The sequence below is a fragment of the Pristiophorus japonicus genome, unplaced genomic scaffold (genome assembly GCF_044704955.1).
Source record: "Pristiophorus japonicus isolate sPriJap1 unplaced genomic scaffold, sPriJap1.hap1 HAP1_SCAFFOLD_29, whole genome shotgun sequence".
Lineage (NCBI taxonomy): Eukaryota > Metazoa > Chordata > Chondrichthyes > Pristiophoridae > Pristiophorus > Pristiophorus japonicus.
Window position 1 is genome coordinate 4,184,271 of NW_027252668.1, and position 27,067 is coordinate 4,211,337.

Here is a 27,067-nt window from a genome sequence, read left to right on the forward strand (position 1 = left end):
TCTGCAGCCACTTCTTTTAAGACCCTAGAATGCAGGCCACCAGTTCCAGGGAATTTGTCCACCTTTAGACCCATTATTTTACCGAGTACTACTTCTTTAGTGATAGTTAATGTTTTAAGTTCCTCCCTCCCTATATCCCCTTGATTATCTATTATTGGGATGTATTTAGTATCTTCTACCATGAAGACCAATACAAAATATCAAAAGGGTTTTACTCAAATACTGAAAGCTGCAACAAATGGAGCTAAAGTTTGTTAAACAATTGATAATAAAATGAATTGAATCTGCAGATTGGTTTTGGATTTCTCTGGGATGGAGCCGGACATGAAGTGCCTTGAAATACCGCCGGTGTCCAGTAGATGACGCTGTCCCTCCAATTAATTCAGCCTGATTGGAGCGTGACTGCCCCCTAGAGCAGGAGGAATGAGGGCAGATCCAGGTTAGACACTGAACATACTGCACCCCACAGGGTCATCATACACTGCCCCTCCCTGGGGCAGCTCAGGGTCAGACACTGAACATACTGCACACTATAGGTGATGCACGAACTGCCCTGTCTCTGGGGGAGTCACTGCTGGAGGGTCCCCAGACAGAAGTGGAACTTCTCCAAAACTTCTGGTCATGAATCCTGAGTCAGATTGATGCCGAGTCCCCACATTCTGCGCTGCAGCCTGAGAAGCCACAGAGACCATGTGGGACGTCACAGACCCTGGAGAAGCCCCCAGAGCCTTGGTCCACAGACCTGGGACATTGGGTCTCCACACAGGGGGGAGCGATCCCTCAGCCCATCCCCCAGATACCTGGTCCACAGACCTGGGACACTGGGTCTCCACACTGGGAGCGATCCCACTGCCAATTCAGACACCACCCCCCCCCTCCCCCCACCCCTGCCCCCATGTTAGCTGCACTGTCGCTGTGAGCTGCGGGGAGTTACATTTATCCACAGCAGCTCTCCTCTCCTGAAGATGCTGACTCTGGCTGGGTGCAGAAATACACTGCAATCCTCTTTCCTTCCCACAATATACTCAGGAAATGTGCCCCATTTACCAGGCACTGGACAGGACTGGAGCAGTCAGTGCCTCCCCCAGACTGACCCAGAGCCAGCCCCCCCCATCCCCCTCTCACCCTTCCCTGTCCCAGACTGACCCAGACACCGCCCTCGCCCTCCCGGTCCCAGACTGAACCGCCCCTGCAGCCTCTCTTTGTCTCCCTCCTCCGAAAAGGAGGGACATATAAAAATATCAGAAATAGAAGCAGGAGTCGGCCATTCGGCCCCTCGAGCCTGCTCCGCCATTTAATACGATCATGGCTGATCTGATCATGGACTCGGCTCCACTTCCCTGCCCGCTCCCCATAACCCTTCACTCCCTTATCGCTCAAAAATCTGTCTATCTCCGCCTTAAATATATTCAATGACCCAGCCTCCACAGCTCTCTGGGGCAGAGAATTCCACAGATTCACGACCCTCAGAGAAGAAATTTCTTCTCATCTCAGTTTTAAATGGGCGGCCCCTTATTCTGAGACTATGTCCCCTAGCCTTAGTTTCCCTCATCAGTGGAAATATCCTCTCTGCATCCACCTTGTCGAGCCCCCTCATTATCTTATTTGTTTCAATAAGATCACCTCTCATTCTTCTGAACTCCAATGTGCATAGAATGTGTATAGGTCCAATCTACTCAACCTATCCTCATAAGTCAACCACCTCACCTCCGGAATCAACCTCGTGAACCTTCTCTGAACAGCCTCCAATGCAAGTATATCCTTCCTTTAAATACGGAGACCAAAACTGCACGCAGTACTCCAGGTGGGGCCTTACCAATACCTTGTAGAGTTGCAGCAGGACTTCTCTGCTTTTAGACTCTATCCCCCTTGCAATAAAGGCCAACATTCCATTGGCCTTCCTGATTACTTGCTGTACCTGCATACTAACTTTTTGTGTTTCATGTCCAAGGACCCCCAGGTCCCTCTGTACTGCAGCAATTTGCAATTTTTCTCCATTTAAATTATAATTTGCTTTTCTATTATTTCTGCCAAAGTGGATAAACTCACATTTTCCCACATTATACTCTATCTGCCAAATTTTTGCCCACTCACTTAGCCTGTCTATATCCCTTTACAGATTATTTGTGTCCTCACAATTTGCTTTCCCACCCATCTTTGTTTCATCAGCAAACTTGGCTACATTACACTCGGTCCCTTCATCCAAGTCATTAATATAGATTGTAAATAGTTGAGGACCCAGCACTGATCCCTGTGGCACCCCACTAGTCACTGTTTGCCAACCGGAAAATGACTAATTTATCCTGACTCTCTGTTTTCTGTTAGTTAGCCAATCCTCTATACATGCTAATATATTACCCCCAACCCCTTGAGCTTTTATCTTCTGCAGTAACCTCTTGTGTGGCACCGTATCGAATACCTTCTGGAAATCCAAATACATCACATCCACACTTTATTAGGGATGCTCTGAGGGTGTCCTTGTTTTGTTTTCACTGCCCACCTTTGGCTCGTTTGCTGTGAAGGAGTTCCGAGTAGAGCACTTGCTTTGGGAGTCTCGTGTGTGGCATGCGAATTATGTGGCCTGCCCAGCGGAGCTAATCGAGTGTGGTCAGTGCTTCAATACTGGGATGTTAGTCTGGACGAGACGCTGATTTTGGTGCGTCTGTTCTCCCAGGGGATTTGTAGGATCTTGCGGAGACATCGTTGGTGATATTTATTATCCCTTCATTATTTTAGAAACCTCAATCATATCCCCAAGTCTATGCTGCTCTAAGGTAAAGAGTCCCAACTCTTTTAACCTATTTTGATAACTAAGATGCTTTAGACTTGGAATTAGTTTAGTGGCCCTCTTCTGCACCTTTTCCAGAGCCTTAATATCACTCGCCATGTGAGGAGACCAAAACTGGACACAGTATTCCAAGTGCGGCCTGACTAAGGCATTGTATCAGGACAAAACAGTACGTCTCATCTTATACTCCATTGTCCTATGGATACACCCAACACCCTATTTGCTCTAGCTATCGCTGCACAGCATTGCTCATGTACCTTTAAGGATGTATGCACTAGAATGCCCAAATCTCTTTCTATCTCCACCATCTTTAATGCCTTTCCCGAGAGGGTTTACGAATGTTGAGCATTTGCCCTGCCCACATGCATACCACTGAACTTATCTAAGTTATACATCATTTTCCAGTCATGAGACCAGACTCCCAACACTTTAAGATCTGCCTGAATCAGACGAGCCTCTTCCACAGTTCTAGCACTTGCACAGATCTTGGTATCATTTCCAAATTTGCAAACTGTGCCCCCAACCCCAAAATCCAGATCCTTAATATAATCAGTGAAAAGCAACGGTCCCAGCACTGATCCCTGCGGGACATCACTGGTGACTGTCTCCAAACAGATCCAAATCCATCTATAACTGCTCTTTACCGGCATCCTGCCAGCCAGATCTGTATCCAGCTCAATATATTTCCACGAATATCAGAGGCTCACATCTCACAGAGAAGCTTCTTGTGTGGTATCCTCTCAAAAGCTTTTTGAAAATCTAAGTAGACAATGTCTACTGGGCTTCCCTCATCCACCAACTTTGTAACTTTTTCAAAAAATACAATTAAAATTGTGAGATATGAACTCTTTTTTTATGAAGCCATGTTGGATTTCCCCAATATGTCCCTCCCTATCCAAGTATTCATATCTTGCATCCCTTAATGATTCTTTCAAGCATCTTGCCTATTACTGATATTAAACTGTTGGGCCTATAGTTACCTGGGTCTGCCTTGTCACATTTCTTTTTAAATGGGGACTACCTTAGCCTCCTTCCTATCTGTAGGAACCATTCCAGATTGCGGTGAGCTATTTAAAATACAGACCAGGGGCTCGCACAGCACATGTCCCATCTCCCGGAGGACCCTCGGGTGGGTATTATCCGGCCCTGCTGCTCAATCTATTTTCAAGTTCTTAATTTTTTCTAAAACAATCTGGTTATATAAGTTAATGTTACTGATAAAACTAGTATTAAATTCCAATATTTGAGCATGATCTTCAAGGGTGAAGACTGATGCAAAGTACTCATTTAATATTTCCGCCATACTCAGTGAGTCCTTTGTAACCTGTCCTTGAACACCCTTCAGTGGCCCAAAACAGTCTTTGATAGTTCTCTGACTCTTCACATAACTCAAAAAGCTCTTCCCATGACTGCCACAGTTGTCCACAATCCTTTTTTCCATTAGCCTTTTTGCTGATCGAATAGCAGCCTTCGTTTTCTTTAGTTGTTCCTTGTATTCACCCTATTTATTTGAGTGTTAAATGATTTAATTTATAGAGACATTTCTGTTTATATCTGATTTGTCTTTGTACAGAGCCAGTCGGCCACCTTGGCTTTTTCTTACCATATTCCCTTCTTTTGATTTTGTCTACATGTTGGTTTTCCACATTTTTAATCTTATTCTTAAAAACTTTCCATTTATATTCAACATCGGTCGCATCAGCACCGAGGGGGTTGGCCAATTTACCTGTTGCAAGTCCTCTGCCATTTTGGAGAAGTTTGCCCTTCTGAAATGTGGTGCGAGTCGCAGGTTCTCAGTCCCTTTAGTTCTACTAATCAATTGGGACCCTATAATGTTGTGTTCACTGTTGCTCAGATGTTCCCCCACGTGGAGGCCTGATACATGGTCAGGCTCACTACTAAACACCAGATCCAATATATGATTATCCCAAGTTACTTCATTAACATGTTGAGTCAGGAAACCGTCTTGTATATTTTCCCCCCACCCTGCGGTCATCCCCCTGCAAAACAGATACACCGCTTTGGGTACTGTTGGGGGGAATGACTCATCGGGGGAATGACTCATCAGGGAAAGGCAGCAGCAGCCAAGTTCATGGCACCGTGGGTGGCTCTGCTGCACAGGAGGGCAGGAAAAAAAGTGGAAGAGCTTTCGTGGTGGGGGATTCTATTGTAAGGGGTATAGACAGACGTTTCTGCGGCCGCAACCGAGACTCCAGGATGGTATGTTGCCTCCCTGGTGCAAGGGTCAAGGATGTCTCGGAGTGGGTGCAGGACATTCTGAAGAGGGAGGGTGAACAACCAGTTATTGTGGTGCATATAGGTACCAACGATATAGGTAAAAAATGGGATGAGATCTTACAAGACGAATTTAGGGAGCGAGGAGCTAAATTAAAAAGTAGGACCTCAAAAGTATTAATCTCAGGATTGCTATCAGTGCCACGTGCTAGTCAGAGTAGGAATCGCAGGATAGCTCAGATGAATACGTGGCTTGAGCAGTGGTGCAGAAGGGAGGGATTCAAATTCCTGGGGCATTGGAACCGGTTCTGGGGGAGGTGGGACCAGTACAAACTGGACAATCTGCACCCGGGCAGGACTGGAACCAATGTCCTCGGGGGAGTGTTTGCTAGTGCTGTTGGGGAGGAGTTAAACTAATATGGCAGGGGGATGGGAACCAATGCAGGGAGACAGAGGGAAGTAGAATGGGGGCAGAAGCAAAAGATAGAAAGGAGAATAGTAAAAGTGGAGGGCAGAGAAACCCAAGCAAAAAGCAAAAAGGGCCACATTACAGCAAAATTCTAAAGGAGCAAAGTGTGTTAAAAAGACAAGCCTGAAGGCTCTGTGCCTCAATGCGAGGAGTATTTGGAATAAGGTAGACGAATTAACTGCGCAGATAGCAATTAACGGGTAGATGTAATTGGCATTACGGAGACATAGCTCTAGGGTGACCAAGGCTGGGAACTCAACATTCAGGGGTATTCAACATTTAGGAAGGACAGACAGAAAAGAAAAGGAGGAATTGTGGCGTTGCTGGTTAAAGAGGAAATTAATGCAATAATAAGGAAGGACATTAGCCTGGATGATGTGGAATCGGTATGGGTGGAGCCACGGAATACCAAAGGGCAGAAAATGCTAGTGGGAGTTGTGTACAGACCACCAAACAGTAGTAGTGAGGTTGGGGACAGCATCAAACAAGAAATAAGGGATGTGTGCAATAAAGGTACAGCAGTTATCATGGGTGACTTTAATCTACATATTGATTGGGCTAACCTAACTACAATGCAGTGGAGGAGGATTTCCTGGAGTGTTTTAGGGATGATTTTGTAGACCAATATGTCGAGGAACCAAGTAGAGGGCTGGCCATCCTAGACTGGGTGATGTGTAATGAGAAAGGACTAATCAGCAATCTTGTTGTGCGAGGCCCCTTGAGGAAGAGTGACCATAATATGGTAGAATTCTTTATTAAGATGGAGAGTGACACAGTTAATTCAGAGACTAGGGTCCTGAACTTAAGGAAAGTTAACTTTGAGGGTATTAAACGTGAATTGGCTAGAATAGACTGGCGAGTGATACTTAAAGGGTTGACGGTGGATAGGCAATGGCAAACATTTAAAGATCAAATGGATGAACTTCAACAATTGTACATCCCTGTCTGGAGTAAAGACAAAATGGGCAAGGTGGCTCAACCATGGCTAACAAGGGAAATTAAGAATAGTGTTAAATCCAAGGAAGAGGCATATAAATTGGCCAGAAATAGAAGCAAACCTGTGGACTGGGGGAATTTTGTAATACAGCAGAGGACAAAGGGTTTAAGGAGGGGAAAATAGAGTATGAGAGGAAGCTCGCTGGGAACATAAAAACTGACTGCAAAAGCTTCTGCAGATATGTGAAGAGAAAAAGATTAGTGAAAACAAACGTAGGTCCCTTGCAGTCAGATTCATGTGAATTTATAATGGAGAACAAAGAAATGGCGGACCAATTAAACAAATACTTTGGTTCTGTCTTCACGAAGGAAGACACAAATAACCTTCTCCCGGATAAACTAGGGGACCGAGGGTCTAGTGAGAAGGAGGAACTGAAGGAAATCCTTATTAGGCAGGAAATTGTGTTAGGGAAATTGATAGGATTGAAGGCCGATAAATCCCCAGGGCCTGATCGTCTGCATCCCAGAGTACTTCAGGAAGTAGCCCTAGAAATAGTGGATGCATTGGTGATCATTTTCCAACAGTCTATCGACTCTGGATCGGTTCCTATGGACTGGAGGATAGCTAATATAACACCACTTTTTAAGAAAGGAGGGAGAGAGAAAACGGGTAATTATAGACCGGTTAGCCTGACATCAGTAGTGGGGAAAATGTTGGAATCAATTATCAAAGACGAAATAGCAGCACATTTGGAAAGCAGTGACAGGATCAGTCCAAGTCAGCATGGATTTATGAAGGGGAAATCATGCTTGACAAATCTTCTAGAATTTTTTGAGATGTAACTGGTAGAGTGGACAAAGGAGAACCAGTGGATGTGGTGCATTTGGACTTTCAAAAGGCTTTTGACAAGGTCCCACACAAGAGATTGGTGGGCAAAATTAAAGCACATGGTATTGGAGGTAATGTACTGACGTGGATAGAGAACTGGTTGGCAGACAGGAAGCAGAGTCGGGATAAACGGGTCCTTTTCAGAATGGCAGGCAGTGACTAATGGGGTGCCGCAGGGCTCAGTGCTGGGACCCCAGCTATTTACAATATACATTAATGATTTGGATGAGGGAATTAAGTGTAATATCTCCAAGTTTGCAGATGACACTAAGCAGGGTGGCGGTGTGAGCTGTGAGGAGGACGCTAAAAGGCTGCAGGGTGACTTGGACAGGTTAGGTGAGTGGGCAAACGTGTGGCAGATGAAGTATAATGTGGATAAATGTGAGGTTATCCATTTTGGGCGTGAAAACATAAAGGCAGAATATTATCTGAATGGCAGCAGATTAGGAAAAGGGGAGGTGCAGCGAGACCTGGGTGTCATGGTACATCAGTCATTGAAAGTTGGCATGCAAGTTCAGCAGGCGATGAAGGCGGCAAATAGTATGTTGGCCTTCATAGCTAGGGGATTTGAGTATAGGAGCAGTGAGGTCTTGCTGCAGTTGTACAGGGCCTTAGTGAGTCCTCACCTGGAATATTGTGTTCAGTTTTGGTCCCTTAATCTGAGGAAGGACGTTCTTGCTATTGAGGGAGTGCAGCAAAGTTTCACCAGACTGATTCCCGGGATGGCTGGACTGACACACAAGGAGAGACTGGATCGACTGGGCCTGTATTCACTGGAGTTTAGAAGGATGAGAGGGGATCTCATAGAAACATATAAAATTCTGATGGGACTGCACAGGTTAGATGCAGGAAGAATGTTCCCGATGTTGGGGAAGTCCAGAACCAGGGGACATAGTCTAAGGATAAGGGTAAGCCATTTAGGACTGAGATAAGGAGAAACTTCTTCACTCAGAGAGTTGTTAACCTGTGGAATTCCCTACCGCGGAGAGTTGTTGATGCCAGTTCATTGGATATATTCAAGAGGGAGTTAGATATGGCCCTTACGGCTAAGGGGATCAAGGGGTACAGAGAGAAAGCAGGAAAGGGGTACTGAGGGAATGATCAGCCATGTTATTGAATGGTGGTGCAGGCCCGAAGGGCCGAATGGCCTACTCCTGCATCTATTTTCTATGTTTCTATGTGCAATAAGGCTAACTTTGAACTTATCGACACTATCCCCGAGCTGAGTTAGTTTAAATGCTTTCTCAAAGCATGCTCAACAGCCTCTGCCAGCCTTTTGGCTCCCAAGAAGTTAAGATGGAGACTGTCCCTCTGAAACAACTTACCTTGTCTAGCGAACACCTCCCAATTATCGATGAAGTGAAGCTTCTTTTTGCAGAGGTCCCGGAGCCAGATGTTGAACCCTATGATTCGGCTATTCCTCTCCATCGATCTGGACATGACTGGGAATAGCTACTACCCTTGCACCCCTTTGCTGAAGGACATCTATGAGGCTTTTGTCGGAATCCTGCAAAACAAATGGACTTCTATCCATGATATCATTAGTTCCAATATGTAAACCTATTACAGTATCTTTTCACTCACCTTTCATTAGTTCTTCCACACAATCCTGGAGATCAGCTACCTTGGTCCCTGGAAAACAGAAGATTGCTCTTGACAGAGCCTTACCTCTACATAGGGTGCTCTATGTGTGCCTGATGATAGAGTCCCCAATGAGGATTGCCCCTTGCCTCTTGCTATTTGTTGGCTGTTCAAATGATGTCCTCCTGGACGCTGCAGCCTTCCTCTTATCTTTTCCAAGATGCTGATGTGAGCATTGAGGTTCGGTGTCACTGGTGCTGACCTCACTGTCTGTTGTGTTCTCCAAATCACAAAGCGGGACATACCTGTTTGAAGTAATAAGAGAATCTAAAGAAATTCTCCCTTTAAATGGGCATAGAGACTCTCTCCCTTTAAACAGCAACAGAGATTATGTGAAACTAAGAAAGAAGCATTATTGTCCGATTAAAAGTAAATAGCCGACATCCGACTGACCCTCGACTGCTGAAGCTGTCGTTGTCAGAACCAGGGGGCGAGGACAATGTTTGAGCCGGGGTGCTATGCATGGCGATGACATCAGCATCACGAAGCGCAGCAAAGCGGGGCGCACTGTGTTACCGCCGCCGCAAAACTCCCAAATTTAGCGGGAGGCACTGTTCTCACTGCGTCCAGTCACAAACTCATTTACATCCCGTTATCGCCAAATTTCACCCCCTCTCCCTTTAAACACGGACAGAGATGCTTCAAATTTAAACAGGCACAGAGACACCTCAAATCGCTGGAGAAATACCACCAACGATGTCTCCGCAAGATCCTGGGAGGACAGACGCACCAACATCAGTGTTCTTGATCAGGCCAACATCCCCAGCATTGAAGCACTGACCGCACTCGACCAGCTCCGCTGGGCAGGCCACATCGTCCGCATGCCCGACACAACACTCCCAAAGCAAGCGCTCTACTCGGAGCTCCTTCACGGCAAGCGAGCCCCAGGTGGGCAGAGGAAACGTTACATGGACACCCTCAAAGCCTCCCTGATAAAATGCAACGTCCCCACTGACACCTGGGAGTCCGTGGCCAAAGACCGCCCTAAGTGGAGGAAGTGCATCTGGGAGGGCGCTGAGCACCTTGAGTCTTGTCACCGAGAGCGTGCAGAAATCGAGTGCAGGCAGCGGAAGGAGCGTGCGGCAAACCTGTCCCACCCTCCCCTCCCCTCAACCTCTGTCTGTCCCACCTGTGACAGGGACTGTAGTTCTCGTATTGGACTGTTCAGTCACCTGAGAACTCATTTTCAGAGTGGAAGCAAGTCTTCCTCGATTCCAAGGGATTGCCTAGGATGATGCTGATGAAACAGGCACAGTGACACTGCCCCTTTAAACAGACACAGAGCCTTAAACTTTGAAGAGAGCCTGCCCCTTTAAGGAGCGCGCCCTTTATTTTTCACATTGATTGATTGGAGCCAAGCCCCGCCCCCCGCCGCTGATTGGCGCGGAGCAGCGCGCGCTGGGTGGGCGGATGGCCCGCGCGGCCTCGCCATTGGCTGCGGGCTGAGTGGCGGCGCGCGGGCGGGTTGGCGGTTGGTGGCGGGCTCCGCTCGCGGACCGGGATGTTCGGAGAGCCGCAGCGGGTGAGGCGGGGACTTGTGCGCAGGCGCGGGGCCAGCCCATTGTGGAGCTTGTCCGCGGGCGGGCGGCTGGACGTTTCGCAGCCGCAGCGGAGGAGGGAGGAGCGGCCCGGGGCGCGCCCAGGCTCCCTGCGGACTCACACACTCACTGACACCGCGGGCGGCGGCTGCAGGGGAGCTTCGGGCGGGGCCGGGCCTCGGTTACTGGCGGTGGGAGAGAGATGGCGGTTGCTGGGGAGTTCTGCCGCCATCTTTGTGCTGCACGGGGCCTCCTGCTCGTTGCAGGGAGTGAGAGGGGTGGGGCTTGTTGTGACGTCGTATTGCGGCCCATGGTCCGGCTGCAGGGCAGAGAGCATGCGCGGCGGCCATCTTGGTGCAGGGAGGCCATCAGGTACAGGATGGTGACCAGTGACATGAATCAAGCTGGTACACCTTGGAGCAGTAACGGTGCAGGGCAGTTTTACAGAGGTGGTTACAATCAGGAAGGCTTTCGATTGTGTCAGGGAACAGAGTGGTTCTGCTCACAGAATCAGAGAATGGTTACAGCACGGAAGCCCATTCGGCCCATCGAGCCCATGCCAGCTCCCAGCGAGTCCCCTTTCCCCCTCGCCAATCGCCTTAAATCTGTGGTTTCTGGACCCTTCCGCCAATGGGAACAGTTTCTCTCTGTCCAGACCCCTCATGATGATGAACACCTCTATCAAATCTCCTCTCAACCATCTCTGCTCCAAGGAGAACAGCTCCAGTTTCTCCAGTCTATCCACGTAACTGAAGTCCCTCATCTCGTGAATCATTCTTGTAAATCTTTACTGCACCCTCTTGAGGGCCTTCACATCCTAAAGTGCGGTGCCCAGAATTGGACACAGTATTCCAGTTGAGGCTGAACCAGTGTTTTATAAAGGTTCATTATAGAAACATAGAAAATAGGTGCAGGAACAGGCCATTCGGCCCTTCGAGCCTGCACCGCCATTCAATAAGATCATGGCTGATCATTCCCTCAGTACCCCTTTCCTGCTTGATCTCCATACCCATTGATATCTTTAGCTGTAAGGGCCATATCTAACTCCCTCTTGAATACATCCAATGAACTGGCATCAAAAACTCTCTGAGTGAAGAAGTTTCTCCTCATCTCAGGTCCTAAATGACCTACCCCTTATCCTAAGACTATGTCCCCTGGTTCTGGACTTCCCCAACGTCGGGAACATTCTTCCTGCATTTAACCTGTCCAGTCCCGTCAGAATATTATACGTTTCTTTGAGATCCCTCTCATCCTTCTAAACTCCAGTTAATAAAGGCCCAGTTGATCCAGTCTCTCCTCATATAACATTCTTTGCTTTTGTACTCAGCGCATCTGTGATGCCCAGGATTCTGTAAGCTTTTATAACTGCTTTCTCAACCTGTCCTGCCATCTTCAGCGATTTATGCACATATACCCACAGGTCTCACTGTTCATGCATCCCCTTTAGGATTGTACCCTTTAGTTTATATGGCCTCTCCTCATTTAATCATGCTTCTGTAATTTTATTTCTTAACTCAGGTTCACGGCATCATTTTATTTCTTCCTCTGTGCCCCTCAGCTTAATCTGGCAGCGTAATGTTGGCCAGTGGTGACTGATTGCACTGGGAACCAACAGGAAGAGAGCTCAGAGGCTGGTGAGCTCAGGGATCAGCAAGTTCTGAAACCAATCGTGGTGCTTGAAGGTTGGATCCTGGGTCGGCCTCTCAGGTGAGTCAGTGTGAGCCCCTGTAAAACAATTTATCTTTTAAAAGTTAAATCCAGATTTCTTTTGTCAACAAAACAGTTTAACATTTGTCAGTATTTTGTTTCCCTGGTGTTCCTATTCTGAGTTTCAGATACTTTAGTGTCAAGTGGACTAGGTGTTTAAAGATCATTCAATTCTCTCTTTCCATGTTGTTAGTTAAAGGTACAGAGATTGATTTCCGCTCATTAGCATTTGTTGTAGTTAAAGTAACATCCTTCCTGTTGGTAGTGAGTCACATTCTGAGCTGGGTGAGATGGCAGATGCCATCAGCCTTTAAAATACTTATCGTCTTGTTCAAATTTCTCCAGGGCCTCAGCCTTCCCTATCTCTGTAACCTCCTCCAGCCCACCAACTCTCTTAATAGGCTGGGCTTGTTTTCTTTGGAACAGAGGAGGCTGAGTGGAGTGCTTAATAAGGTATATAAAATTATGAGCGGTCTAGATAGAGTGGATAGGAAGGACCGATTTCCCTTTGCAGAGGGGTCAACAACCAGGGGGCATAGACTGGTAGCAGGTTTAGAGGTAATTTGAGGGGACATTTCTTCACCCAATGGATAGTAGAGATCTGGAACTCACTGTCTGAAAGTGTGGTAGAGCAGAAACCCTCACCACCTTTAAAAGGTACTTGGATGTGCACTTGAAGCGCTACGGACCAAGAGCTGGAAAGTGGGATTAGGCTGGATGAAGCTTGGGCAGGTGGAAAGGGTATCAATAGAAGAACATTTTTGTGCTGGTGATCATAAGAAATAGGAGCAGGAGTAGGACATTTGACCCCTTGAGCCTGCTGCTGCATTCAATCAGATCATGGCTGATCTTATCCCACCCACTCTCATAACCCTTGACTCCCTTATCATTCACAAATCTGTCTATCTCCACCTTAAATATATTCAATGATCAAGCCGCTACAGCTCCTTGGAGTAGAGAATTCCGAAGATTCATGATCTTCTGAGAAGAAATTCCTTCTCATTTCTGTCTTAAATGGGCGACCCCTTATTCTACAATGATGCCCCCAGCTCTAGATTCCCCCATGAGGAGAAACATCCTCTCTGCATCTACCCTGTCCAGCCCCCTCAGAATCGTATGTTTCAATAAGATCACCTCTCATTCTTCTCAACTCCAATGAGCGTAGGCACAACCTGCTCAACCTCTCTTCATGCAACAACCCCTTCATTTCAGGAATCAACCTCGTGAACCTTCTCTGAACTGTCTCCAATGCAAGTATACCCTTTCTTAAATAAGGAGACCAAAACTGTACGCAGTACTCCAGGTGTGGTCTTGTCAACGCCCTACACAGTTGGAGCAGGACTTCCCTACGTTTATACTCTATATCCCCCTTGCAATAAAGGCCAACATTCCATTTGCCTTCCTGGTTACTTGCTGTACCTGCATGCTAACCTTTTGTGTTTCATGTACAAGGACCCCCAGATCCCTCTTCAGTCTCCCAGATCGCAATTCAGTTAGATTTAGGGTAGTTATGGAAAAGGACAAAGATAGACCTCGAATAAAAAGTTCTCAACTGGGGGAAAAGCTAATTTTACAATGCTGAGATGTGATTTAGCCAAAGTGGACTGGAAACAGCTACTGGAAGATACATCAGTGTCAGAGCAGTGGCAGGCATTCAAGGAGGAGATTGAGGGTTCAGAGCAAGTATGTTCCCTTAAAGAAATGTGCACCTAATAAATCTAGAGCCCCCTGGATGTCAACATAAGAAATAGGAGCATCGACCTCAACTCCATTTTCCCGTCTGATCTCCATATCCCTTGTTTCTCCTAGAGTCCAAACATCCATCTATCTCAGCCTTGAATATATTCAGAGACTCAGCATCCACAGCCCTCAGGGACAGAGAAGTTCAAAGATTCACACACCTCTGAGTGAAGAAATTCCTCCTCATCTCAGTCTTAAATGGCCTACCCCTTATCCTGAAACTTGTTCCCCCTGATCTTAGACACTCCAGCCAGGGGAATCAACCTCTCAGCATCTGCCCTGTCAATCCCCTTCAGAATCTGAAATGTTTCAATGAGATCACTTCTCATTCTTCTAAACTCGAGTGTATAGGGCCATTCTGCACAATCTCTCATCATAAGACAGCCCTCTCATCCCAGGAATCAAACGAGTGAACCTTTGTTGCACCGTCTCCAAGGCAAGTATATCCTTCCTTCGATAAAACTGTGCTCAGTACTCCAAGTGTAGTCTCACTTGAGGCCTTGTAAATTGTAGCAAGACATCCTTACTCTTGTACTCCAACCCCCTTGCAATAAAGGACAACATAGAAACATAGAAAATAGGTGCAGGAGTAGGCCATTCGGCCCTTCGAACCTGCACCACCATTCAATATGATCATGGCTGATCATGCAACTTCAGTACCCCATTCCTGCTTTCTCTCCATACCCCTTGATCCCTTTAGCCGTAAGGCCCACATCTAACTCCCTTTTGAATATATCTAACGAACTGGCCTCAACAACTTTCTGTGGTAGAGAATTCCACAGGTTCACAATTCTCTGAGTGAAGAAGTTTCTCCTCATCTCGGTCCTAAATGGTTTACCCCTTATCCTTAGACTGTGACCCCTGGTTCTGGACTTCCCCAACATCGGGAACATTCTTCCTGCATCTAACCTGTCCAATCCCATCAGAATTTTATATGTTTCAATGAGATCCCCTCTCATTCTTCTAAATTCCAGTGAATATAAGCCTAGTCTTACATAAGAATTAGGAACAGGAGTAGGCCATCTAGCCCCTCGAGCCTGCTCTGCCATTCAACAAGATCATGGCTGATCTGGCCGTGGACTCAGCTCCACTTACCTGCCCGCTCCCCGTAACCCTTAATTTCCTTATCGGTTAAAAATCTATCTATATGTGACTTGAATACATTCAATGAGCTAGCCTCAACTGCTTCCTTGGGCAGAGAATTCCACAGATTCACAACCCTCTGGGAGAAGAAATTCCTTCTCAACTCGGTTTTAAATTGGATCCCCCGTATTTTGAGGCTGTGCCCCCTAGTTCTAGTCTCCCTGACCAGTGGAAACAACCTCTCTGCCTCTATCTTGTTTATCCCTTTCATTATTTTAAATGTTTCTATAAGATCACCCCTCATCCTTCTGAACTCCAATGAGTAAAGATCCAGTCTACTCAATCTACTATCATAAGGTAACCCCCTCATCTCCGGAATCAGCCCAGTGAATCGTCTCTCTACCCCTTCCAAAGCTAGTATATCCTTCCTTAAGTAAGATGACCAAAACTGCACGCAGTACTCCAGGTGCGGCCTCACCAATACCCTATACAGTTGCAGAAGGACCTCCCTGCTTTTGTACTCCATTCCTCTCGCAATGAAGGCCAACATTCCATTCGCCTTCCTGATTACCTGCTGCACCTACAAACTAACCTTTTGGGATTCATACACAAGGACTCCCAGGTCCCTCTGCACCGCAGCATGTTGTAATTTCTCCCCATTCAAATAATATTCCCTTTTCCTGTTTTTTTTCCCAAGCTGAATGACCTCACACTTTCTGACATTGCGTTCCATCTGCCAAACCTTAGCCCGTTCGCTTAACCTATCTAAATCTCTTTGCAGCCTCTCTGTGTCCTCTACACAACCTGCTTTCCCACTAATCTTTGTGTCATCTGCAAATTTTGTTACACTACACTCTGTCCCCTCTTCCAGGTCATCTATGTATATTGTAAACAGTTGTGGTCCCAGCACCGATCCCTGTGGCACACCACTAACCACCGATTTCCAACCCTAAAAGGACCCATTTATCCCGACTCTCTGCTTTCTGTTAGCCAGCCAATTCTCTATCCATGCTAATACATTTCCTCTGACTCCGTGTACCTTTATCTTCTGCAGTAACTTTTTGTGTTGCACCTTATCGAATGCCTTTTGAAAATCCAAATACACCACATCCATCGGGACACCTCTATCCACCATGCTCGTTATATCCTCAAAGAATTACAGTAAATTAGTTAAACATGATTTCCCCTTCATGAATCCATGCTGCGTCTGCTTGATTGCACTATTCCTATCTAGATGTTCCGTTATTTCTTCCTTAATAATAGTTTCAAGCATTTTCCCCACTACAGATGTTAAACTAACCGGCCTATAGTTACCTGTCTTTTGTCTGCCCCCTTTTTAAACAGAGGCGTTACATTAGCTGCTTTCCAATCCGCTGGTACCCCCCCAGAGTCCAGAGAATTTTGGTAGATTATAACAAATGCATCTGCTATAACTTCCGCCATCTCTTTTAATACCCTGGGATGCATTTCATCAGGACCAGGGGATTTGTCTACCTTGAGTCCCATTAGCCTGTCCAGTACTACCCTCCTAGTGATAGAGATTGTCTCAAGGTCCTCCCTTCCCACATTCCTGTGACCAGCAATTTTTGGCATGGTTTTTGTGTCTTCCACTGTGAAGACCGAAGCAAAATAATTGTTTAAGGTCTCAGCCATTTCCACATTTCCCATTATTAAATCCCCCTTCTCATCTTCTAAGGGACCAACATTTACTTTAGTCACTCTTTTCCGTTTTATATATCTGTAAAAGCTTTTACTATCCGTTTTTATGTTTTGCGCAAGTTTACCTTCGTAATCTATCTTTCCTTTCTTTATTGCTTTCTTAGTCATTCTTTGCTGTTGTTTAAAATTTTCCCAATCTTCTATTTTCCCACTAACCTTAGCCACCTTATACGCATTGGTTTTTAATTTGATACTCCCCTTTATTTCCTTGGTTATCCACGGCTGGTTATCCCTTCTTTTTCACTGGAATATATTTTTGTTGAGCACTATGAAAGAGCTCCTTAAAAGTCCTCCACTGTTCCTCAATTGTGCCACTGTTTAGTCCTTGTTTCCAGTCTACTTTAGCCAACTCTGCCCTCATCCCACTGTAGTCCCCTTTGTTTAAGCATAGTACACTCGTTTGAGACACTACTTCCTCACCCTCAATCTGTATTACAAATTCAACCATACTGTGATCACTTATTCCGAGAAGATCTTTTACTAGGAGATCGTTTATTATTCCTGTCTCATTACACAGGACCAGATCTAAGATAGCTTGCTCCCTTGTAGGTTCTGTAACATACTGTTCGAAGAAACAATCCCGTATGCATTCTATGAATTCCTCCCCCAGGCTACCCCTTCATATGTCAGTCCTGCCATCCCGGGAATCAGTCTGGTGAACCTTTGCTGCACTCCCTCAATAGCAAAAATGCCCTTCCTCAGATTAGGAGACCAAGACTGTACACAATATTCAAGGTAAGGCCTCACCAAGGCCCTGTACAACTGCAGTAAGACCTCCCTGCTCCTATATTTAAATCCTCTCGCTATGAAGGCCAACATGCCATTTGCCGCCTTCACCACCTGCCAACTTTCAATGACTGATGTACCATGACACCCAGGTCTCATTACACCTCCCCTTTTCCTAATCTGTCACCATTCAGATATTAGTCTGCCTTCCTGTTTTTGCCACCAAGGTGAATAACCTCACATTTATCTACATTATACTTCATCTGCCATGCATTTACCCACTCACCTAACCTGTCCATGTCACCCTGAAGCCTCTTAGCATCCTCCTCACAGCTCACACTGCCACCCAGCTTAGTGTCAGTTGCAAACTTGGAGATATATTCAATTCCTTTGTCTAAATCATTAAATATATTGTAAAGAGCTGGGGTCCCAGCACTGAACCTTGCGGTACCCCACTAGTCACTGCTTTCCATTCTGAAAAGGACCCGTTTGTTCCTACTCTTTGTTTCCTGTCTGCCAACCAGTTCTCTATCCACCTTACCCCCAATATTATATGCTTTAATTTCACACACTAATCTCTTGTGTGAGACCTTGTCAAAAGCCTTTTGAAAGTCCAAATACACCACATCCACTGGTTCTCCCTTGTCCACTCCACTGGTTACATCCTGAAAAAATTCTAGAAGATTTGTCAAGCATGATTTCCCTTTCATAAATCCATGCTGACTTGGACCGATCCTGTCACTGCTTTCCAAATGCGCTGCTATTACATCATTAATAATTGATTCCAACATTTTCCCCATGACCGATGTCAGACTAACCGGTCTATAATTCCCTGTTTTCTCTCTCCCTCCTTTTTTTAAAAAGTGGAGTTACATTAGCTACCCTCCAATCCATAGGAACTGATCCAGAGTCTATAGAATGTTGGAAAATGACCACCAATGCATCCACTATTTCTTGGGCCACTTCCTTAAGTACTCTGGGATGCAGACTATCAGGCCTTGGGGATTTATCGGCCTTCAATCCCATCAATTTTCCTAACATGCCATTTGCCTTCCTTTTTGCTTGCTGTTTCTGCTTTCTGTGTTTCTTGTAAAAGGACACCCAAATCTCTCTGAACACCAACATTTAAAAGTTTCTCACCATTTAAAAGATATTCTGTTCTTCTATTCTTCCTACCACACATTTCCCAACATAATACTCCATCTGCCACCTTCCTGCCCACTCACATAGTCTATCTATATCTCTTTGCAGACTCTTGTGTTCTCCTCACAGCTTATTGTCCCACTGAATTTTGTATCATCAGCAAACTTAGATACATTACACTCGGTCTCTTCATCTAGATCATTAATGTAGATTTGTTCGAAGATGAGGCCCCAGCACTGATCCTTGTGGCACCCCACTAGTTACAGCCTGCCGACCTGCAAAGGACCCGTTTATCCCTACTCTTTGCTTTCTGTCCGTTAACCAATCCTCCAATCCCATGAGCCCTCATCTTGTGCAATAATCTTTTATGTGGCACCTTATCGAATGCCTTTTGGAAATCCAAATATCCTACACCCACTGGTTCCCCTTTATCTGTCCTGCTAGTTACATCCTCAAAAAAACTCTAATAAATTTGTCAAACATGATTTCCCTTTCATGAAAACCATGTTGCCTCTGCCTAATCATGTTATGATTTTCTAAGTGCCCTGATACCACTTCCTTAACAATGGCTTCCAGTAATTTCCAGATGACTGCTTTCAGGCTAACTGGCCTGCAGTTCCCTGTTTTCTCTTTCATTCCTTTCTTGAATAGTGGTGTTATATTTGCTACCTTCCAATTCGCTGGGACTGTTCTCGAATCGAGGGAATTTTGGAAGATCAAAACTAATGCATCCACTATCTCTGCAGCTATCCCTTTTAGAACCCTAGGATGTAGGCCGTCAGGTCCAGGGGACTTGTCGGCTTTTAGTCGCATTAGTTTCTCAAGTACTTTTTCTCTACTTATATTAATTAAATTAAGTTCCTCACCTTCATTCTAGTGAGGAGGAAAGAGCATAAGAGCAAAGGTAGCCATCCGTGGCTAACTAAAGAAATAAAGAACTGTATCCAATTTAAAAACAAGGGCGTACAATGTGGCCAAAACTAATGGGAGGACAGAAGATTGGGAAGTGTTTAAAAGCCAACAAAGAATGACTAAAAAAATGATTAAGAAAGGGAAGATAGACTATGAAAGTAAACTAGAACGAAATATAAAAACAGATAGCAAGAGTTTCTGTAGGTATATAAAAAGGAAAAGAGTGGCTAGAGTAAATATTGGTCCATTAGAGGACGAGACCGGGGAATTAGTAATGGGGAAAATGGAGATGGCAGAAACTCTGAACAAATATTTTGTATCAGTCTTTATGGTAGAGGACATTAATAATATTCCAACAGTGGATAGTGAAGGGGCTATAGTGGGGGAGGAACTTAACACAATCACAATCACTAAGGAGGTGGTATGCAGTAAGATAATGGGATTAAAGCAGATAAATCCCCTGGACCTGGTGGCTTGCATCCTAGGGTCTTAAGAGAAGTATCAGCAGGGATTGTGGATGCATTGGTTGTAATTTTCCAAAATTCCCTAGATTCTGGGGAGGTCCCAACAGATTGGAAAACTGTAATGCCCCTATTTAAAAAAAGGAGGCAGACAAAAAGCAGGAAACTATAGACCAGTTAGCCTAACATATGTGGTTGGGATGATGTTGGAGTCCATTATTCAAGAAGCAGTAGCAGGACATTTGGAAAAGCAAAATTCGGTCAGGCAGAGTCAGCATGGATTTATGAAGGGGAAGTCATGTTTGACAAATTTGCTGGAATTCTTTGAGGATGTAACGAACAGGGTGGATAAAGGGAGTGGATGTGGTGTATTTGGACTTCCAGAAGGCATTTGACAAGGTGCCACATAAAAGGTTACTACACAAGATAAAAGTTCACGGGGTTGGTGGTAATTATTAGCATGGATAGAGGATTGGCTAACTAACAGAAAACAGAGAGTCGGGATAAATGGTTCATTCTCGGATTGGCAATCAGTAACCAGTGGGATGCCACAGGGATCAGTGCTGGGACCCCAACTATTTACAATCTATATTAACGACTTGGATGAAGGGATCGAGTGGAACATAGTCAAGTTTTCTGACAAGACAAAGATGGGAGGAAAAGCAATGTGTGAGAAGGACACAAAAAATCTATGAAAAGAAATAGGCTAAGTGAGTGGGCAAAATTTGGCAGACGTAGTATAATGTTGGAAAGTGTGAGGTCATGAACTTTAGCAGGAAAAATCAAAGAGCAAGTTATTATTTAAATGCAGAAAGATTGCAAAGTGCTGCAGTACAGCGGGATCTAGGGGTACTTGTGCATGAAAGTTTGCAAAGTGCTGCAGGTATAGTAAGTGATCAGGAAGACCAATGGAATCTTGGCCTTTATTGCAAAGGGGATGGCGTATAAAAGCAGGGAAGTCTTGCTTCAGTTGTACAGGGTATCGGTGAGGCCGCACCTGGAATATTGCGTGCAGTTTTGGTTTCCATATTTACGAAAGGATATATCTGCTTTGGAGACAGTTCAGAGAAGGTTCACAAGGTTGATTCCAGAGATGAGGGGGTTGACTTCTGAGGAAAGGTTGAGTAGCTGGGCCTCTACTCATTGGAGTTCAGAAGAATGAGAGGTGATCTTATCAAAACGTATAAGATTATGAGAGGGCTTGACAAGATGGATGCAGAAAGGATATTTCCACTGATAGGGGAGACTAGAACTAGGGGGCATAATCTAAGAATAAGGGGCCGCCCATTTAAAACTGAGATGAGGAGAAATTTCTTCTCTGAGGGTTGTGGATCTGTTCGCTGCCTCAGAGAGCAGCGGAAGCTGGGACATTGAATAAATTTAACTCAAAAATAGACAGTTTCTTAATGAGGGAGAACGGGTAGGGAAGTGGACCTGAGCCACGATCATATTAAATGGCGGAGCAGGCTCGAAGGGCCGTATGGCCAATCCTCCTTTTTATTATGTTCTTATATTCATTTGACCCGAGGTTCCCCACCATTTTAGGTATGTTTTGTACGTCTTCTACTGTGAAGATAGATACAAAATATTTCTCCTGTCTCAGCCTCTAACGGACCAATGTTTACTTTTTCTACTCTCTTCCTCTTTATATACTAATAGAAGCTCTTGCAATCTGTTTTTATATTTCTGCCTAGTTTTCTCTCATTCTATTTTTTCCCGTTTTAACAATTTTTTGGTGACCCTTTCCTGTTTCTGAAACTCCCAATCCTCAGGCTTAATACTATTCTTCTTGGAATCCAACTCTATCCTTAACTTCTTTAGTTAGCCACGGATAGATCACTTTTCCTGTGGAGTTTTTGTTTCTATATGGAATGTATTTTTGTTGAGAATTAAGAAATATTTATTTAAATGCTAGCCACTGCTTATCTACTGCCATACCTTTTAATTTATTTTTCCAACTCCCGCTTCATATCTATGTAGTTGGCTTTATTTAAGTTTAAGACTCCAGTTTCAGACTTGGGCAAGTCACTGTCAAACGTAAGGGGCATACAGGATAGGATAAAGCAATCCAGACAACCTTATGACAGATACCGAGCGCTCAACTCTGCAGAACCCCTCGAGGAGTATAAAAAGTACAGGGGTGAAATGAGGAAAGCAAAGAGAGGGCATGAAAAAATATTGGCAAGTAAAATCAAGGCAAACCCAAAGATGTTTTATCAATACATTAAGAGCAAGAGGATAACTAAAGAAAGAGTAGGGCCTATTCGGGACCATAAAGCAAACCTATGTGTGGAGGCGGAAGAAGTGGGTATGGTTTGTAATGAATACTTTGTTTCTGCTTTCACAAAAGAGAGGGACGATGTGAACATTGCAATCAGGGACGATGAGTGAAATATTAGATGAAATAAACATAATGAGAGAGGAAGTATTAAGGGGTTGAGCATCTTTGAAAGTGGATAAATCCCTAGGCCCAGATGAAATGTATCCCAGGCTGTTAAGAGAAGAAAAAGAGCAGAGGCTCTGCCCATCATTTTCCAATCCTCTCTGGCTACAGATGTGGTGCCGGAGGACAGGAGGACTGCTAACAATGTACCATTGTTTAAAAGGGGAGAAAGGGATAGACCGAGTAATTACAGACCAGTCAGCCTAACCTCGGTGGTGGGAAAATTATTGGAAAAAATTCTGACGGACAGGATAAATCTTCACTTAGAAAGTCACAGATTAATCAAGGACAGTCAGCATGGATTTGTTAAGGGAAGGTTGTGTCTGATCAAATTGATTGAATTTTTGAGGAGGTAACAAGGAGGGTTGATATGGTAGTGTGTTTGATGTAGTCCACATGGATTTAAGTCTTTTGATAAGGTCCCACATGGCAGACTGGTCATAAAAGTAAAAGCCCATTGGATCCAAGGCAAAGTGGCAAGTTGGATCCAAAATTGGCTCTGAGGAGGGAAGCAAAGGGTAATGGTTGATGTGTATTTTTGTGACCCCTGTGGGGTTCCGCAGGCCTCAGAACATGGTCCCTTGCGTTTTGTTGTATATAATCAATGATTTGGACTTGAATGTAGGGGGTACAATTAAGAAGTTTACAGATGATATGAAAATTGGCCGTGTGGTTGATAATGAAGAAGAAAGCTGCAGTCTGCAGGAAGATATCAATGTACTGGTCAGGTGGGCAGTGAAGTGGCAATTACATTCAATCCGCATAAATGTTAGCTAATGCATTTAGGAAGGGTTAACAAGGCAAGGGAATACACTATAAATGGTAGGATACTGAGAAGTGTAGAGGAACAAAGGGACCTTGGAGTGCAGGTCCATAGATCCCTGAAGGTAGCAGGCCAGGTAGATAAGGTGGTTAAGAAGGCATATGGGATACTTGTCTTTATTAGTTGAGGCATAGAATATAAGAGCAGGGAGGTTATGCTTCAACTATATAAAACACTAGTTAGGCCACAGCTAGAATACTGCGTGCAGTTCTGGTCACCACATTACAGGAAAGATGTGATTGCACTAAAGAGGGCATAGAGGAGATTTACGAGGATGTTGCTAGGACTGGATAATTTTAGCTATGAGGAAAGATTGGATACGCTGGGGTTGTTTTCTTTTGACCAGAGGAGGCTAAGAGGAGACCTAATTGAGGTGTATAAAATTATGAAGGGCCTAGATAGGGTGGCTAGGAAGAACCTATTTCCCTTAGCAGAGGGGTCAATAACTAGGGGACAAAGATTTAAAGTAATTAGTAGAAGGTTCAGAGGGGATTTGAGGAGTCATATTTTCATGCAGAGGGTGGTGGGTGTCTGGAACTCACTGCCTGAAAGGGTGGTGGAGGCAGAAACCTTCATAGCATTTAAAACGTACTTGGATATGCATTTAAAGTGGCATAACCGACAAGGCTACGAACCAAGAGCTGAAAAGTGGGATTAGGCTGGCACGGACACGATGGGCCGAATGGCCTCCTTCTGTGCTGTAAATGTCTAATATCCTGTACTTGCAGTGATGACCTGTAAATGACGAGGACAGGTTGCACACACTAGGCTTGTATTCCCTTGAATATGGAAGATTAAAGGGTGATCTAATTGAGCTGTTTTAGATGATTTAAAGGAGATGGTAGGGTAGATAGAGAAACTATTTCCTCTGGTGAGGGTGTCTACAACAAGGGGACACAATCTTAAAATTAGAGTTAAACCATTCAGGGTGATGTCAGGAAGCACTTCCTCACACAAATGCTGAGAGGCTGTTTCTCGTGGCTCGAGAGTCTAGAACTAGGGGTCATAGTCTCAGGTCATAGTCTCAGGATAAGGGGTCGGCCATTTCGGACAGAGATAGGGAGAAATTTCTGCACTCAGAAGGTTGTGAATGTTGGGAATTCTCTACCCCAGAGGCCTGTGGATGCTGAGTCGTTGAGTATATTCAGGGCTGAGACACTAAAGGGATCAAGGCATGCGGGAAAAGTGGAGCTGAAGTACAAGATCAGCCTTGATCTTATTGAATGGCGCAGCAGGCTCGAGGGGCCATGTGGCCTACTCCTGCTCCTATTTCTTATGTTCTTGAAGGGTAGTGGAAAGTTGCAACTGTGTCCCATAAAACTGAGGCTGGGGCCAATTGAAAATTCCAACACTGAGATTGATCGATTCGTCTTAGGCAAGGGTATTAAGGTTGATGGAACCGAGGCAGGTAGACGGAGTTAAGCGACTGATCAGCCACGATCTAATTGAATGGCGGAACAGCTAAAGGGGCTGAATGGTGTTTTCCTGTTCCTATGTTCCTACTTACAGTACTGACTTTTGTAAACTCCTTTTACAGGGGATTAGAAGGGGAGGATATGCAGAAGAGATTAAACCTGGGCCACTCCTGTACATCTGCCTCAGTCACACTGGGCGTTGCTTTGACCCTCTGTAGTGGGGTATTTAAAATAAAACTCAACACCAGGTCTGGGTTCGAAGATCCAAGTCGTCTTTATTTTGCACCGGTGGGGAGCCGCCTGCTGGTTGTCTGGAGCCAGGCCTCTCCAATGATACAAAGTTCCAAGCAACCTTTTATTCACTTAATGATGCATGTCAGCCTCGAGCGCGGCCCCCTCCCTCCCCCACATGCCGTTTAATTGGCCCAAAGCCCACGTACACAATTGCTGCTTGACGAATTCCCTTTCGCGTCACACAATCAGTCGCCTATATCTCATACCAGATGGAGTTTTTCCAATTTGTCACTTTTGACTCCTTGCCCTGTGGGCTTCCTGTGGTTCAACATTTTGGCCTCTCGTAATTGTCCTCCGGTTACACAGCTTGTAACAATTAATCATTCTGACATGTTATTTCCCTTTAAACATCTTTGGAAAGTTGACCACTACAAAATCCTATGTCAGCTCGTTTTAGTTCCGAGTTTCATTCTTAATCCTTTAATTATAACAGAGCTCGATAGCCCCACTTCACCCACTGAGCCATTGGGAGGCGGGTCCTGTGACCCTGCTGGAAAATGCACGTGTGAGGCCTCAGATGAGGACAGTGGAATAACCTGTCAAGGTTCACACATGGAGATTGGGCACATGGGTCACATATTGGATAGAAACTGGTGAGTGTAGACCTGAACCCAGCCAGAGTCAGCACCTTTAGGGGAGGAGAGGGAGGGGGAAACCAGTGAGAGTAGAACTGAACCCAGTCAGAATTGTTGGTGACAACTGGAAGTGGGGGAGAAGCAGTCGAGAGATGTGCGATGTGCTTGGATTTCAACACAGGGAGGAGGGACATTTTATGGGACGGGGATTTACAATTTTGGAAGAGGAAAGAATGTTCGATGGAAACTACCTATGCCGATTCTGAATTTCTGTCCTGTACTTAGTGATGAGTTTTGAAAACTCCTTTTACAGGGTATCAGAAGGGGTGATTTGCAGACAGGAAACTCAAACCAAACGTCACGTCAAGATCTGACGGTGTCACTTGATTCATCAAGACCTGAATTTCATTGGCCTTTGAATGTGAAAGGATAATTGTTTGCCTGTTCTGCCTGTGGGAACAGATTTCAAACATCGGTATGACTGGGTAAGCACCGAGACACACACACACCCGAGTGAAAGCGTTCCAGTGCACTGACTGTGGAAAGAGCTTTAACTAGTTACACAGACTGACAAAACATCGCAGCATTCACAACGGGGAGAAACTGTACACGTGTTCTATGTGTGAATGAGGCTTCAACTGATCATCCAACCTGGAGAGACACAGAACACCCGCACCATGGAGAAACCGTGGAAATGTGGGGACTGTGGGAAGGGATTCATTATCCCATTACGGCTGGAAATTCATCGTCGTACTCACACCGGGGAGAGGCCGTTCACCTGCTCCGAGTGTGGGAAGGGATTCACTGGGTCATCCAATCTGCTGAGACACCAGCGAGTTCACACTGGGGAGGGGCTATTCACTTGCTCCGAGTGTGGGAAGGGATTCACTTGTTCATCTCACCTTGTAACACACCAGCGAGTTCACACTGCGGAGTTGCTGTTCACCTGCTCCGAGTGTGGGAAGAGATTCACTCGGCCATCCATCCTGCTGGCACATCAGCGAATTCACACCGGGGAGAGGCCATTTACCTGCTCTGTGTGTGGGAAGGGATTCACTCGGTCATCCACCCTGCTGAGACACCAGCGAGTTCACACTGGGGAGAGGCCGTTCACCTGCTCTGAATGTGGGAAGAGATTCACTTATTCATCCCACCTTGTAACTCACCAGCAAGTTCACACTGGGGAGAGGCCGTTCACCTGCTCTGAGTGCAGGAAGGGATTCACTCTGTCATCCCACCTGCTGAGACACCAGCAAGTTCACAAGTGACTGCAGGGTTTGGATTCTGTTGTTATTGCTACTGTTAATCACATTCCGATTAAATCGTGTTCATTCTGACAGTTGGGGTTTGTTTCTGTTGGTGTTACTAACCCCTGTAACTGGGCTGGAGTTGAATATTCTGGATATATTACTGATTGTGTTCTTGGGGCTGCAGTGTCCCTTTAAGAACTGCTGTCTGTAATCTTTCTCCTTAATTCAGGGATTCTCATCAGAAATTAGTTTGCAATAAAATTATGAACTTTTACTTTAA

At 45.2% G+C, this 27,067-nt stretch overlaps 1 protein-coding gene and 1 long non-coding RNA gene across 3 annotated transcripts; one reads left to right on the forward strand and one right to left on the reverse strand.

Annotated features, from left to right (window-relative positions):
• Nucleotides 1-10,660, reverse strand: LOC139248338 (uncharacterized). Its single transcript, XR_011591056.1, has 3 exons — nucleotides 10,619-10,660; nucleotides 8,643-9,203; nucleotides 1-409 (listed from the first exon to the last, which is right to left on the reverse strand). It is a non-coding gene; the product is annotated as an uncharacterized lncRNA (long non-coding RNA).
• LOC139248337 (zinc finger protein 3-like) lies at nucleotides 10,427-27,067 on the forward strand. 2 transcript variants are annotated; one of them, XM_070872131.1, is made up of 3 exons: nucleotides 10,427-10,480; nucleotides 12,055-12,203; nucleotides 25,851-27,067. In XM_070872131.1, the coding sequence occupies exon 3, from the start codon at nucleotides 26,164-26,166 to the stop codon at nucleotides 26,803-26,805; it is 642 nt and encodes a 213-aa protein (XP_070728232.1). In that variant the 5' UTR covers nucleotides 10,427-10,480; nucleotides 12,055-12,203; nucleotides 25,851-26,163; the 3' UTR covers nucleotides 26,806-27,067. The 2 variants fall into 2 exon arrangements, with proteins under 2 accessions (XP_070728232.1, XP_070728231.1); XM_070872130.1 differs by lacking the exon at nucleotides 10,427-10,480 and adding an exon at nucleotides 10,515-10,868.